The sequence below is a fragment of the Pseudophryne corroboree genome, chromosome 6 (genome assembly GCF_028390025.1).
Source record: "Pseudophryne corroboree isolate aPseCor3 chromosome 6, aPseCor3.hap2, whole genome shotgun sequence".
In the NCBI taxonomy this organism is placed as follows: Eukaryota; Metazoa; Chordata; class Amphibia; order Anura; family Myobatrachidae; genus Pseudophryne; species Pseudophryne corroboree.
Window position 1 is genome coordinate 117,293,848 of NC_086449.1, and position 15,197 is coordinate 117,309,044.

Below are 15,197 nucleotides of genomic sequence, written 5' to 3' on the forward strand. Positions count from 1 at the left end.
GTGACGCTGAGTGGTAGCTAACACCCCCCCCCACACACACACTACATATTGCGGATTGGTCTGTGGATAAACTCGAGCTGCATTGGTTCATTTGTAAGCAAACCAATCACAGAGCACGCGGTAGACCCACTCTGAGTGTATATATAGGAGGAGGGCGGTATTACAGGTTCACATTTTCTCTCAGTTTGTTAGAAGGAATTATTTGTTTTGTGAACTGAACATGTCCGGCAGAGGCAAACAAGGCGGCAAGACCCGGGCTAAGGCCAAGACTCGCTCATCCCGGGCCGGTCTCCAGTTCCCAGTCGGTCGCGTTCACCGTCTGCTGAGGAAAGGAAACTATGCTGAGCGAGTGGGAGCCGGTGCCCCGGTCTATCTGGCCGCGGTGCTGGAGTATCTGACGGCTGAGATCCTGGAGCTCGCCGGAAACGCCGCCCGCGACAACAAGAAGACCCGCATCATCCCCCGCCACCTGCAGCTGGCTGTGCGCAACGACGAAGAGCTCAACAAGCTGCTCGGTGGGGTGACCATCGCCCAGGGAGGCGTTCTGCCCAACATCCAGGCCGTGCTGCTGCCCAAGAAGACCGAGAGCCACAAACCGGCCAAGAGCAAGTAATGTGAGGCTGGCAGCTTCCACCACCGAAACGATGTACCCGACACACAACACAAAGGCTCTTTTCAGAGCCACCCACGTCTTCCCAGGAGAGCTGTGTGTACTGTCATTGCTTGTGTTGTAGCGATATCTGACGGGCTAGCCGCGCTTTCATCTCCACATCCCGTCCATACAACCGCTAAAGGTATAGACGCTCCCTTACCCTTTAGGAGCCCTGGTCTGTTGTGGTGAAATCTAAAGATAGTCTGAATATTCCCTTTGCAATAACTGCATGCTGCAAATGAGGCCCCTTCCGCTTATAGGAGTGGGAAGCTGATCCGTGTAAAGTATATAAGGAGAGAAACCATATTCTCTCTCCGTGTGACGTAACAAAGCTAGGATGAAAACAGCTGCATTACATACAAATATTTGATAATTGAGAGCAATATCCTCTTATCCCAGCTGAAGAAAACAATTTTACAAGGGAATCTAGGCGGAACACTAGTAACAATGTACTGTCGGGTGAACCAGCCCGTCCAGATATTTAATTATTTTTGATAGTCAACATTCCATTATTCACTTTGCGGCTTGCTTATCGTATTATATATGTAAACTTCATAGACTTGGCCTGTCATTTGAAGCTGCTATGGGTGGAGAGCGGAGGATTCATCCGCATCCTGTTACTCTGACACTGAGGGGTGACTTATGCTGCAGCTCGTTTAGAAAGACTTGGTGGCTCTGAAAAGAGCCTTTGGGTTGTTGCGTGTATAGGAGTGCCGAGTTTCTATGCCCTCTCCCCTCGGATCCTGCGGGCCAGCTGGATGTCTTTGGGCATGATGGTCACCCTCTTGGCGTGGATGGCGCACAGGTTGGTGTCCTCGAACAGCCCCACCAGATAAGCCTCGCTGGCCTCTTGTAGGGCCATGACGGCGGAGCTCTGGAAGCGCAGGTCAGTCTTGAAGTCCTGGGCGATCTCACGCACCAGACGCTGGAAGGGCAGCTTGCGGATCAGCAGCTCAGTGGATTTCTGATACCGGCGGATCTCGCGAAGAGCAACAGTTCCAGGACGATAGCGGTGAGGTTTCTTCACGCCGCCGGTAGCTGGGGCGCTCTTCCGGGCAGCTTTCGTTGCCAGCTGCTTGCGGGGAGCTTTCCCTCCTGTAGATTTGCGGGCGGTCTGCTTGGTCCTGGCCATATTTCCACACAGATCTGACTTCTACCAAGTAGAAAAAAGACTGAATAGCCAACAGCCGGCAACAACTGTATTTATGCACAGAGCTGCTTTGTGATTTGATGAGTTAAACACGCCCTTCATCCTGGTTGGTTTCGGTGAAGAAGCTGTAAGTTTCATAAAGCCCGCCAAGAATTTCTGTTTCCTCTATTGTTTATGTGAAGTTTCTAACGGCCCGGCCTCGAGGTCTTTTCACGGTATAGCAGCCCCGGCCCCAGTACACATATACCAAACGTAATCACACACAGTGCTGCTGAATAGCTGCAATAGCCGGGGATAAAAAATATATATATATATATATATATATATATTGTGTGTACAGAATATAATCCTTACAAGCCCTAATACCAGGGAAATGATAATATGGGATGGCAGGTAAACTAGCAAACAACAACAGCAAAAGCAGCACAGCTTAGATCAAAACAGCGGCGTATAAAATAAAATAATCATTTGATCATTAAAACATGAATGTTAAATCTAAAGCTGCTCACTTTAATGTAGTCAGAACTCCTGCGTGTGTGAGAAACGATATGATACTAATGGGAAACAGTATTATAGTATGATACAATTGTAACTACTCTATTGAAACATTGCTGGATACAATCTGAGCAAAAGTATCAACTTAGACCGCAACCTCAACCTCGTGAATCTGCTAAACTACATGAAGAGAATATAAGGCTATATATTTAGTTTCAAAGGGGGTTCTACATCTACTCAGAGGAAATTAAAATCCTATAAAGTACTAAAGGCCCTGCATAGCAATACCCTTATTGTTTTATTTTATTACTGGGTTTTTTTTTTCCTGTATGCCCATTTAACTATTGTATATTCATTTCAATTGTTCTTGTAAAAATAAACTTTAAAACATCTGTTAAAAGTTGTATTTATGGTAATTAATCGAATGTAAGACTCTGAGGAATAAACAGATTTAAAACCAGTATATATTCAACTGAATTTATGTGACATAGCAATTATCTATCTATCTATCTATCTATCTATCTATCTATCTATCTATCTATCTATCTATCTATCTATCTATCAAATTGTATTGGAACTCATTGAAATACCCGTTTGTATATGTACCACACGAAAATGTAAATTATTGCTGTTAAATACATCGCATAAAAAAGTATACACTGTATGTGATAATGTCTGGAAACAATCAAAAATGTTTAACGTAAAAAAATCATTCCAGATCGATGGTAGCATGAATATTCCTCTTATTCATGCTACTACTTAAAAAAAATGATGCCCTTCACCTAGGGCATCTCTTCTGGCAGAGATTAAGGGTCATCCTGACAACAAGGCACCAGGTCATTATAGATCCTACACCCAAGAATAGGCCCACAGCGTTACAGTTGGCAGGATTGATAAAAGTGGAAGTACCTGCTTTGATTTGCCAGCTCACTTGGATTGCCTTACATTGTGGCTGCTATAGTTTGGTTGGATAGGTGGATGATTTGTGGTCAGCCATCCACTCTCCGATTTCCATAGCCAATTGTATCAGAAATTGCTTCTTTAAGACGAGATCCAGGATCTCATCTCTTTTCAATGACTGTGGATCTTCCACCCATCGTTCCACACAATTGCATCAACTGGGTGGCATATACCGAAATGTGAGCTAGAAACACCTTGAAGATAACCAAGAACATTACACAGCACAAATGTTTTATCACAGTGATATGTGGAATTGAAAGGAGTCATCTCAGGAAACCCACATACTTTAAGAAGAGGTTCCATTAATCCGGTTGACAGATGACCAGTGGGATCTGGTCCATGAATTCAGCCTTATGGTCCAGAAGTTACTTTCATATGGTGTGCATACATGAAATGCAATGCTCCATGTTGAGCAACTTTCTCATGCTTAAGTACAATTGCTTGTGGCACAGCAATGCATCTAAATAACTTTGTTGCACCATTGCTCCACTCCTCGGGTGACCGTTATCTTTGATCTTGGCCTGCCATTTGCCTGCTGGCTAGCAGTTGTGTTCATTTTTTTTGTCCTCTTCCACACCTTTTCATCTGCTCCTGATTCGCCGATTCTTCTCCTTGTTCCTCCCATGTCCCATTGATAACCCTTTGTGTCTCGTCACTTTAATTCTGCCTTTTATTTTTACATTCCACTCATTTGTCCAATCTTTATCTATTCCTCCTTCTGCCTTTTCTTCCCATCTCCGATTATCTCCTCCCTTTTCTTATCTTACACTACTCTTCTCCCTGTTCCAACTTTTTTCCCTTCATCACCCTTATTTTTCACCTCATTTCTCCCATCCCTCACACTTTACTCATACCCTCCTATTTCTACGTCCCCCTTTTTCCTACTGTCTCCTCCTGTTGTCCACCCTACTTCCACTACCACCCCCCTACAAATAAAACACACACACACACACACACACACACACACACACACTCACACACTACAATGTTTCTCTTTTAAATGGTTGCAGTACTGGGGGAACTGTGGTCAAAATCGTGAATGTAAGTAAGATGGGGAGTGTTAGGGTTCGACTGCAGGAGGTTAGGTTGTGGTTAGGCAATAGTGGCAGGGTTAGAGATAGGCTGTGGGAGGGGAGGGTTAGGATGTGGGGAGGGAGTGTTAGGGTTAGGAACAAAGAAGGGGGGTAGGTTTAGGCTACAGGAGGGATATGTTTAGGAACTAAGGAGAAGGTGAGGGTTATTATACTTACCTCTCCCCTGTCGTGATTCTCAGCATCGGGATGCCGCTGATGGTCTTCTGACCACAGTCATCCCAAATGCGGGCCTCCCGTATGTTTTCCGAGGTCAGTATCATGCAGTCTAAGGGAGTTAATGATTTGCAGGACCACAAGCTAAACCTTATATGTCTGGGACATTGCATGAAGAAAACACAAGGCTACTGTAGATTTGGATTATATAAAGGGGCTTTTCTACTACTCACTGGAAACGAAATAAAAAAAATAAAAAATAAAAACAGAACCTTATTGTTCTACTATAATCACTGAATTTGTATTTATGCATATGTATCTCATTTATATCCATTTTGCTTGCTATTGAAAAAAAATCCTTGCACTTTAAAAGAATTGAGAAAAGTTATATTTATGATAAAATAATAGAGTTTAGGCTCTTAAATGGGACCATAGGGATTTAAGGACAATATATATCTATCATAGTTTATGTGAAATAATAATAAAAACAAACCTAATTCAATAACAATCACTCACCTCTTCTGATGGTGCACCACGCCAACAATGTCTGCTCCAATGTGAGTGTGCCACTACCCATGACTCCTCATTGTGCTATTACTTACCGCTGAGAAATAATTAGTAATATGGGGAAACATGTAATCAATGCGCACATTCCATAGTAAGATGGAACAGGGCCTTCCCGCCTCTTCAACTGGGTCAGTTTTTATGTATGTATATATTTATTTATTTATTTATTTATTTATTTTTCTACCATCCTTGGAGACGCAGAAAGCCACTGGTGTGGCACAGATCCAGCTCCGTGGTCCCCCTACCTGCTCTGGAGTTTCTATGCAGACTCCCACCGCTCTAGTGCCCTACTCCAGCCTGCCATCATTGGTTGGGGGTGAGGTTCAGACCTTGATGGTACTTGCTGCTGGCCCACGCCCTCCATTTTGCAGTCATCAACTCTGTTTGTCCACATCTCACGTCCATCCTCATGTGCCTTCCATTCCTCTATGGCGATCATCTTCTCTCAACACTGCTCTTGACCTGCCCTAGTCTATATCTGTGCTTTCCATCACTGGTCAATGCAGTTGAACTCTGGTCTGTTAATCTGCGTTGCCCTTCTTCTCACAACTTTGCATCCACAGTGGATCTCTGCTGACACAAAGGGGGTAATTCCAAGTTGATCGCAGCAGGACATTTTTTGCAGTTGGGCAAAACCATGTGCACTGCAGGTGGGGCAGATATAACATTTGCAGAGACAGTTAGGTTTGGGTGGGTTATTTTGTTTTTGTGCAGAGAAAATACTGGCTGCGTTATTTGTACACTGCAATTTAGACTGCAGATTGAACACACCACACCCAAATCTAACTCTCTCTGCAAATGTTATATCTGCCCCACCTGCAGTGTACATGGTTTTGCCCAACTGCTAAAAATGTCCTGCTGCGATCAACTTGGAATTACCCCCAATGTTTCCCCCAGAGGTTCTGATGCTCCGTTCCGCAGCCGCCTTTTCTCCAGACCAGGCATTCCCAACCACGGTCCTCAAGGCACACTAACAGTGCAGGTTTTAGTGATATCCATGCTTCACCACAGGTGACTTAATTAGTAGCTCAGTTATTTTGATTTAACCATCTGTGCTGCAGCCTGGATATCACTAAAACCTGCACTGTTGGTGTGCCTAGAGGACCATGGATGGGAATGCCTGCTCTAGACATTCAGCCTCGTGGTCTCTGCATATCTTTCGCCTGCTATCCAACAGTGAGGTTCAGTGCTGAAGCTGCAGCAACTGCTTTTATCACGGTAGTACATTTGAAAACGTAAGATTAGTTGAACCATTGCTCCTCAGGTGACTGTTGTCTCTCATCTTATTCTGCAAGCTTCATCATTTTATTTTATTTCCCAGAACTATTGTGTGCAAACATGTCTATCATCCATTGATATGCCGAAAATAGCATCCACTTTTTTACTCTGCAATCAGTAGTTGCCATGTAACAATATATATCTTCTTCTTCTTCCTCCTTCCTCCTACCCCTGTTTTTCCTCGTTTCTTCCCTTCCTCTCACCTAGCTCAATTACAAGAGGTCTCTCTACTTGTCCCACTATACCTTCCTCTCTATTATTCCTGTATCCACCCCCCAATGTTCCCAAATATTCCTACTGTTTCCCTCTATTTTTAGGAAAGTTCCGATGTCCTCTTTTAAAAATGACAAAGTCTCATACTTTGGCATTTTTAAAAGAGGAATGGTAATGGGAACAGATCACCATTGCCCTCACTCTGACACACCGATCTTGCATAAATATACATTCATGTCTGTATGGGTCATTTTATAAACATTTGGGGAAAATCCCACCAACATTCTACACGACGGGGAGAATCTCACACAAGCAGGGTTAACCTGTGGCTGACTATGCTGGGTATCTCTCTTTTGTCACAGTAACTAGAGTTCCTAAACAAGACTGCCAATACGTTGTGAGGCAACCTGCCTGTGCTAGCCACCCGGGTGTACAGGAGCCCAGCCATCACCTTTATGTCTTTGAAAATGGTGCATCCCCTGCACAGACTGAACCCCAGATCACCTTCGTTACATGTAGTGCCAGGGGGACAGAAAAATGCCCCAATCAGACGTTTTAGCCTCGCAGAAAAGTACAGATGTGTTACATGCTGGACAGATCCAGCTTGGTGTAAGTAAGCTGACAGGGGCTGTTCCTGGGTCTCTTTGCAGCGCCTAGGCTAGCAATGGCCGTATAGGCCTAGGGGAGACCTTGGAGTACTGGTGTGGTGCAGAGAGGCTGCACGCTGCTTTTCTCATGCCCAATAAAAGACTCTTTTTCTGCGTTAGGGAAACACAAGGTGAGGGCAGATTTCCCCTTACACTCAGACAGGGAAGGGTTTACAAGGACTGCTTATTCCGCCAATGAGAGCGCAGAACGCACCAGGCTCAGCAGCCAATTACAGCACAGCAGGCACCGTATATAAAAGACGTCAGAGAGCGGCTTGTGCTGTATTACCATTTGTTGGTTAAAGTGACGTTGAGCTAACATGGCAGAAACTGCACCAGCCGTCGCCGCTGTCCCGCCGTCAGAGGGCGCAGCCAAAAAGAAGAGGCAGCCGAAGAAAGCTGCAGGGGGAGCCAAGAAAAGCGGCAAGTCTTCCGGGCCCAGCGTTTCCGAGCTGATCTTAAAGGCCGTGGCCGCCTCCAAGGAGCGCAGTGGAGTTTCTCTTGCCGCCCTGAAGAAGGCTCTGGCTGCCGGAGGCTACGATGTGGAGAAGAATAACAGTCGCATCAAAGTGGGGGTGAAAGGATTGGTGACCAAAGGAACTCTCACCCAAGTGAAAGGCACCGGAGCTTCCGGCTCCTTCAAGCTCAATAAGAATCAGCTGGAGAGCAAGAAGGCCGCCCTGAAGCCCAAGAAACCAGCGGCAAAGAAAGTGGCCAAGTCCCCGAAGAAGCCCAAGAGAGCTCCGAGTGCAGCCAAGAGCCCCAAGAAGGTGAAGAAACCCACAAAAGCGGCTGCTGCCAAAAGCCCAAAGAAGCCTAAAGCCGCGAAGCCCAAGAAAGCGGCCAAGAGTCCGGCCAAGAAGGCGGCGAAGCCCAAAGCAGCCAAGAAGGCGGCGAAGCCCAAAGCCGCCAAAAGCCCGGCCAAGAAGGTAGCTAAGCCCAAGAAAGCTGCGGCCAAGAAGTGATGGAAGAGCCGCCGTAGCAGCCTCGCTTCCTTGTTATCCCCCCAAAGGCTCTTTTCAGAGCCACCCACCCTGTCCCGGCAGAGCTGTAGGCGCACGGCGTACAGATATTGAGTCACTACATTACGTTACAGTTCAGCAGTGTCTCCGTGGGATTTTTGGTTGCTTATTGATAGGTAACGCAGGGTTATTTATTAGCGCTACTGTAGCAAGACTGATCGGGAAATAATACCTGGATGTCCTGCTTCCTACCTCAGGCCGCTCACAATAGCGGCATGCTTCCTTCCTGTGTACTCGAACACTCACCATTCCCTGTGGTGAACAGTCTGCAGGGTAGCTGCTGAAAAGCAAGTATCAATTTAATGTTTGTTTGCACTTTCTGAGAACACTAGCTACACAATAACAGGGAGACTGCTTTACCAGAAAGAGAACCTCCAGTAGAGACAAATAGTTCTGTGCAGTTTCTATCAGAGTAGTTGGCTAGTAAGCTTCCCTACTTATTAATTGTTCAAGAGGTCGTTGTAACAGAATTATATATAAACTACACTTGGAGAAACATTCACAGCTGTGCCTTAATACCCTATGCTTGAATTTTAGGACATGTATTGTGTCAGCATGTCATCGTTATAATACAAGTTACGTTTTAACTCAACATCTTTTCAAGAGTACCCCGCTACAGCACCTCCTGCGCACGCTATGCACGGTATATTACACCTACATCCTTCAGAATTTTTCATAAAACAATATCGAACCGATTCCACCCGGACACAAGGAGGCATCATCCAAATGGACAGAGGCAATTATGCTGCTGCCTTTTTCCATTCCAGATTGACTAGAATTCTAGATATATATGGTCTATGCATTGTAAATGGCAACTTCTGGCGTCTTATATTTGAATATCCAGCGAGACTTTGTAGATGGGAAAGAAGTGTATTTCTATCGTTAGTATTGTGGATCTGACTAACAATACGCTTCCCTCGAAAAGCAGCATGTTCATAAAGCTCATTTCAGGAGTACTGTAGGTGGCCCTTAAAAGGGCCTTTTGTTAGCGTGTTTCGGGAAAGGAGATCAGCCAAAGAGGAGCCAGATCTTAACCTCCAAAACCATACAGAGTGCGGCCCTGGCGCTTGAGAGCATAGACCACATCCATAGCGGTCACAGTCTTCCTCTTGGCGTGCTCGGTGTAAGTGACGGCGTCCCGGATCACATTCTCTAGAAAGACCTTCAGCACCCCACGGGTCTCCTCGTAGATGAGGCCAGAAATGCGCTTCACGCCACCTCTGCGAGCGAGACGGCGAATGGCTGGCTTCGTGATGCCCTGGATGTTGTCCCGCAGCACCTTCCTGTGGCGCTTAGCGCCTCCTTTCCCGAGTCCCTTACCACCTTTGCCTCTTCCTGACATCTTCAAACAGCTTGCGAGTTGCAATCAGTAAGAATGAGTTGATCGCCTCACAGCAGCCCTTTATTAAGAGGAAGGGCGGACCTGATGGGGGACTTAGAACTCGGAGAGGAGGAGACCTGGGTAGTCCGCCTTTTCTGACTTAGCACACCGCAGGACAGTGGCAGCTTTCTCTTCGTCATCTCTATTCATTTCCGTGAACAGATATATAAATGTAAAAAAAAAAAAATTGTATCCATTTGATCCCACATTTCTAGGGTAAAATAGGAAAAGAAGGTTTTACACCTATAGTCAATTAACGAAAAGTAGTGACATTTCATTCTCCCTGAAATGATAAATAATATATTTTCCAAATACATATATAGTGTTTATCACTATTAAGTCGGACCCACACCAGCGCCTTGGGCTAGGAGCGCGATTCATCGGACTGGCCCAATGAGAGACGAGCTAAATTCGGCGGGTCAAAACAAGTTAACCGGAGTGGACAATTCAAATCCTGGTAGGGGAACACTCCCCCAATGGCATGCCGCTTCTGATGTGTCCCTCGCTACAAGTATTCCTGGCACCCAGGCTCGGTTCGCTTCGATCTCTAATTAGCGAGCGCCAGCGTATCAGCTATGTTCTCTCGCCGTCTCATAATATTGTATATTAGGTGTAAATAATAATAGTATGTCAATTGGGTCAGCTGAACCGTACCTTAGCGCTCAGCCACATTGCGACCCGGATCACTACTACTCCTCAAATAACCATTGAAGCCGTTTTTACAGCAACGAGCATAACTGGTACGTGTGCGCCTAAACGGGAACCCTGCTGTGTGATGTCATAATGGACTAGGTACAAGCAGGGGCACCGCAGTTTGCATCCCGTTGTTACTTTTGCAACGATATCATAGTAACACGGGTCATCTTGAAGACCGACTTTTAACCACCTGCTTATCAAGATTATGATACAGTAGTAGCGATATTAACAATGTAACAATCCAGTTTGTATCACTTGAGCCAGACAGAAAATTATGTGCTAGTCACACAGCAACTACACGGGCAGTGTTTCTGCTGCTCTCTGGCTTTTTAGAAGCCCTGGCATCTGTAGCTTTGACGAGTTCTGTAGAAATCTGATCTACGTCTGGAACGTGTTTTACAGTACATGAGAGCGGAGAGAATGCCGCTTTGCACGCAGTAATCATCAACAGGGGGGGGGGGGGGTCTCCTGTACTAGCTCGCACACTAGAGGGGAGTTCCCCAGCATCCGACTAACAAGATGCACATGTATAAGGAATGAAGAAACTACAACACAGCCTAGATTACTGTGATTCAGTCAAATTCAGGGAGACAGGACACAGCGCAAATAATAAGTTACAGCCCGATTAGCGAGGAGATGGGTGGCTCTTAAAAGAGCCTTTGTGTTCGTGTGGGAGAGGAAGGGGAGATTACTTGGCGCTGGTGTACTTGGTGACGGCCTTGGTGCCCTCGGACACGGCGTGCTTGGCCAACTCTCCCGGCAGCAGCAGGCGTACGGCGGTCTGGATCTCCCGGGAGGTGATGGTGGAGCGCTTGTTGTAGTGAGCCAGGCGGGAAGCTTCCCCCGCAATGCGCTCAAAAATGTCATTGACAAAGGAGTTCATGATGCCCATAGCCTTGGAGGAGATGCCGGTGTCAGGGTGCACCTGCTTCAGCACCTTGTACACGTAGATGGCGTAACTCTCCTTCCTGCTCTTCCTACGCTTCTTTCCATCTTTCTTCTGGGTCTTGGTTACGGCCTTCTTTGAGCCCTTCTTGGGCGCCGGCGCGGACTTTGCTGGTTCAGGCATTTCCACCACTCACTTCTTCTACACACAGCAGGGAGAATCTGTGCCGTACACCGCCCGGGTTTGCTCTATTTATAGGCATCTTATGCAAATGAGGCTTCAACGCTTCTGGTAAAAGTGTAGGGTAAGTATAAGCTAAGTATAGGGTAAAAGTGTCACGTGACGCTGAGTGGTAGCTAACACCCCCCCCCCACACACACACTACATATTGCGGATTGGTCTGTGGATAAACTCGAGCTGCATTGGTTCATTTGTAAGCAAACCAATCACAGAGCACGCGGTAGACCCACTCTGAGTGTATATATAGGAGGAGGGCGGTATTACAGGTTCACATTTTCTCTCAGTTTGTTAGAAGGAATTATTTGTTTTGTGAACTGAACATGTCCGGCAGAGGCAAACAAGGCGGCAAGACCCGGGCTAAGGCCAAGACTCGCTCATCCCGGGCCGGTCTCCAGTTCCCAGTCGGTCGCGTTCACCGTCTGCTGAGGAAAGGAAACTATGCTGAGCGAGTGGGAGCCGGTGCCCCGGTCTATCTGGCCGCGGTGCTGGAGTATCTGACGGCTGAGATCCTGGAGCTCGCCGGAAACGCCGCCCGCGACAACAAGAAGACCCGCATCATCCCCCGCCACCTGCAGCTGGCTGTGCGCAACGACGAAGAGCTCAACAAGCTGCTCGGTGGGGTGACCATCGCCCAGGGAGGCGTTCTGCCCAACATCCAGGCCGTGCTGCTGCCCAAGAAGACCGAGAGCCACAAACCGGCCAAGAGCAAGTAATGTGAGGCTGGCAGCTTCCACCACCGAAACGATGTACCCGACACACAACACAAAGGCTCTTTTCAGAGCCACCCACGTCTTCCCAGGAGAGCTGTGTGTACTGTCATTGCTTGTGTTGTAGCGATATCTGACGGGCTAGCCGCGCTTTCATCTCCACATCCCGTCCATACAACCGCTAAAGGTATAGACGCTCCCTTACCCTTTAGGAGCCCTGGTCTGTTGTGGTGAAATCTAAAGATAGTCTGAATATTCCCTTTGCAATAACTGCATGCTGCAAATGAGGCCCCTTCCGCTTATAGGAGTGGGAAGCTGATCCGTGTAAAGTATATAAGGAGAGAAACCATATTCTCTCTCCGTGTGACGTAACAAAGCTAGGATGAAAACAGCTGCATTACATACAAATATTTGATAATTGAGAGCAATATCCTCTTATCCCAGCTGAAGAAAACAATTTTACAAGGGAATCTAGGCGGAACACTAGTAACAATGTACTGTCGGGTGAACCAGCCCGTCCAGATATTTAATTATTTTTGATAGTCAACATTCCATTATTCACTTTGCGGCTTGCTTATCGTATTATATATGTAAACTTCATAGACTTGGCCTGTCATTTGAAGCTGCTATGGGTGGAGAGCGGAGGATTCATCCGCATCCTGTTACTCTGACACTGAGGGCTGACTTATGCTGCAGCTCGTTTAGAAAGACTTGGTGGCTCTGAAAAGAGCCTTTGGGTTGTTGCGTGTATAGGAGTGCCGAGTTTCTATGCCCTCTCCCCTCGGATCCTGCGGGCCAGCTGGATGTCTTTGGGCATGATGGTCACCCTCTTGGCGTGGATGGCGCACAGGTTGGTGTCCTCGAACAGCCCCACCAGATAAGCCTCGCTGGCCTCTTGTAGGGCCATGACGGCGGAGCTCTGGAAGCGCAGGTCAGTCTTGAAGTCCTGGGCGATCTCACGCACCAGACGCTGGAAGGGCAGCTTGCGGATCAGCAGCTCAGTGGATTTCTGATACCGGCGGATCTCGCGAAGAGCAACAGTTCCAGGACGATAGCGGTGAGGTTTCTTCACGCCGCCGGTAGCTGGGGCGCTCTTCCGGGCAGCTTTCGTTGCCAGCTGCTTGCGGGGAGCTTTCCCTCCTGTAGATTTGCGGGCGGTCTGCTTGGTCCTGGCCATATTTCCACACAGATCTGACTTCTACCAAGTAGAAAAAAGACTGAATAGCCAACAGCCGGCAACAACTGTATTTATGCACAGAGCTGCTTTGTGATTTGATGAGTTAAACACGCCCTTCATCCTGGTTGGTTTCGGTGAAGAAGCTGTAAGTTTCATAAAGCCCGCCAAGAATTTCTGTTTCCTCTATTGTTTATGTGAAGTTTCTAACGGCCCGGCCTCGAGGTCTTTTCACGGTATAGCAGCCCCGGCCCCAGTACACATATACCAAACGTAATCACACACAGTGCTGCTGAATAGCTGCAATAGCCGGGGATAAAATATATATATATATATATATATATATATATATATATTGTGTGTACAGAATATAATCCTTACAAGCCCTAATACCAGGGAAATGATAATATGGGATGGCAGGTAAACTAGCAAACAACAACAGCAAAAGCAGCACAGCTTAGATCAAAACAGCGGCGTATAAAATAAAATAATCATTTGATCATTAAAACATGAATGTTAAATCTAAAGCTGCTCACTTTAATGTAGTCAGAACTCCTGCGTGTGTGAGAAACGATATGATACTAATGGGAAACAGTATTATAGTATGATACAATTGTAACTACTCTATTGAAACATTGCTGGATACAATCTGAGCAAAAGTATCAACTTAGACCGCAACCTCAACCTCGTGAATCTGCTAAACTACATGAAGAGAATATAAGGCTATATATTTAGTTTCAAAGGGGGTTCTACATCTACTCAGAGGAAATTAAAATCCTATAAAGTACTAAAGGCCCTGCATAGCAATACCCTTATTGTTTTATTTTATTACTGGTTTTTTTTTTTCCTGTATGCCCATTTAACTATTGTATATTCATTTCAATTGTTCTTGTAAAAATAAACTTTAAAACATCTGTTAAAAGTTGTATTTATGGTAATTAATCGAATGTAAGACTCTGAGGAATAAACAGATTTAAAACCAGTATATATTCAACTGAATTTATGTGACATAGCAATTATCTATCTATCTATCTATCTATCTATCTATCTATCAAATTGTATTGGAACTCATTGAAATACCCGTTTGTATATGTACCACACGAAAATGTAAATTATTGCTGTTAAATACATCGCATAAAAAAGTATACACTGTATGTGATAATGTCTGGAAACAATCAAAAATGTTTAACGTAAAAAAATCATTCCAGATCGATGGTAGCATGAATATTCCTCTTATTCATGCTACTACTTAAAAAAAATGATGCCCTTCACCTAGGGCATCTCTTCTGGCAGAGATTAAGGGTCATCCTGACAACAAGGCACCAGGTCATTATAGATCCTACACCCAAGAATAGGCCCACAGCGTTACAGTTGGCAGGATTGATAAAAGTGGAAGTACCTGCTTTGATTTGCCAGCTCACTTGGATTGCCTTACATTGTGGCTGCTATAGTTTGGTTGGATAGGTGGATGATTTGTGGTCAGCCATCCACTCTCCGATTTCCATAGCCAATTGTATCAGAAATTGCTTCTTTAAGACGAGATCCAGGATCTCATCTCTTTTCAATGACTGTGGATCTTCCACCCATCGTTCCACACAATTGCATCAACTGGGTGGCATATACCGAAATGTGAGCTAGAAACACCTTGAAGATAACCAAGAACATTACACAGCACAAATGTTTTATCACAGTGATATGTGGAATTGAAAGGAGTCATCTCAGGAAACCCACATACTTTAAGAAGAGGTTCCATTAATCCGGTTGACAGATGACCAGTGGGATCTGGTCCATGAATTCAGCCTTATGGTCCAGAAGTTACTTTCATATGGTGTGCATACATGAAATGCAATGCTCCATGTTGAGCAACTTTCTCATGCTTAAG

General features: G+C 45.8%; 7 protein-coding genes across 7 annotated transcripts; 3 read left to right on the forward strand and 4 right to left on the reverse strand.

Moving 5' to 3' along the window:
• Window positions 1-220: 220 nt before the first annotated feature.
• LOC134934468 (histone H2A type 1-like) lies at window positions 221-613 on the forward strand. Its single transcript, XM_063929905.1, has one exon. The coding sequence runs from the start codon at window positions 221-223 to the stop codon at window positions 611-613; it is 393 nt and encodes a 130-aa protein (XP_063785975.1).
• A 760-nt stretch (window positions 614-1,373) lies between these two features.
• On the reverse strand, window positions 1,374-1,784 carry LOC134934988 (histone H3). Its single transcript, XM_063930305.1, has one exon. It carries the CDS (start codon window positions 1,782-1,784, stop codon window positions 1,374-1,376), a length of 411 nt encoding a protein of 136 aa, XP_063786375.1.
• Window positions 1,785-7,252: 5,468 nt separating this feature from the next.
• On the forward strand, window positions 7,253-8,174 carry LOC134934989 (histone H1C-like). Its single transcript, XM_063930306.1, has one exon. It carries the CDS (start codon window positions 7,530-7,532, stop codon window positions 8,172-8,174), a length of 645 nt encoding a protein of 214 aa, XP_063786376.1. The 5' UTR covers window positions 7,253-7,529.
• A 1,087-nt stretch (window positions 8,175-9,261) lies between these two features.
• On the reverse strand, window positions 9,262-9,573 carry LOC134934469 (histone H4). Its single transcript, XM_063929906.1, has one exon. The coding sequence runs from the start codon at window positions 9,571-9,573 to the stop codon at window positions 9,262-9,264; it is 312 nt and encodes a 103-aa protein (XP_063785976.1).
• Window positions 9,574-10,996: 1,423 nt separating this feature from the next.
• LOC134934990 (histone H2B 1.1) lies at window positions 10,997-11,377 on the reverse strand. Its single transcript, XM_063930307.1, has one exon. It carries the CDS (start codon window positions 11,375-11,377, stop codon window positions 10,997-10,999), a length of 381 nt encoding a protein of 126 aa, XP_063786377.1.
• A 377-nt stretch (window positions 11,378-11,754) lies between these two features.
• On the forward strand, window positions 11,755-12,147 carry LOC134934470 (histone H2A type 1-like). The gene has a single exon (XM_063929907.1). The coding sequence runs from the start codon at window positions 11,755-11,757 to the stop codon at window positions 12,145-12,147; it is 393 nt and encodes a 130-aa protein (XP_063785977.1).
• Window positions 12,148-12,907: 760 nt separating this feature from the next.
• Window positions 12,908-13,318, reverse strand: LOC134934991 (histone H3). The gene has a single exon (XM_063930308.1). The coding sequence runs from the start codon at window positions 13,316-13,318 to the stop codon at window positions 12,908-12,910; it is 411 nt and encodes a 136-aa protein (XP_063786378.1).
• Window positions 13,319-15,197: the final 1,879 nt, after the last annotated feature.

Excerpts from the sequence above, each read along its gene's own strand:
- LOC134934470 (XM_063929907.1), top strand. The coding sequence starts at position 11,755 with ATGTCCGGCAGAGGCAAACAAGGCGGCAAGACCCGGGCTAAGGCCAAG.
- LOC134934991 (XM_063930308.1), bottom strand. The coding sequence starts at position 13,318 with ATGGCCAGGACCAAGCAGACCGCCCGCAAATCTACAGGAGGGAAAGCT.
- LOC134934990 (XM_063930307.1), bottom strand. The coding sequence starts at position 11,377 with ATGCCTGAACCAGCAAAGTCCGCGCCGGCGCCCAAGAAGGGCTCAAAG.
- LOC134934989 (XM_063930306.1), top strand. The coding sequence starts at position 7,530 with ATGGCAGAAACTGCACCAGCCGTCGCCGCTGTCCCGCCGTCAGAGGGC.
- LOC134934468 (XM_063929905.1), top strand. The coding sequence starts at position 221 with ATGTCCGGCAGAGGCAAACAAGGCGGCAAGACCCGGGCTAAGGCCAAG.
- LOC134934988 (XM_063930305.1), bottom strand. The coding sequence starts at position 1,784 with ATGGCCAGGACCAAGCAGACCGCCCGCAAATCTACAGGAGGGAAAGCT.
- LOC134934469 (XM_063929906.1), bottom strand. The coding sequence starts at position 9,573 with ATGTCAGGAAGAGGCAAAGGTGGTAAGGGACTCGGGAAAGGAGGCGCT.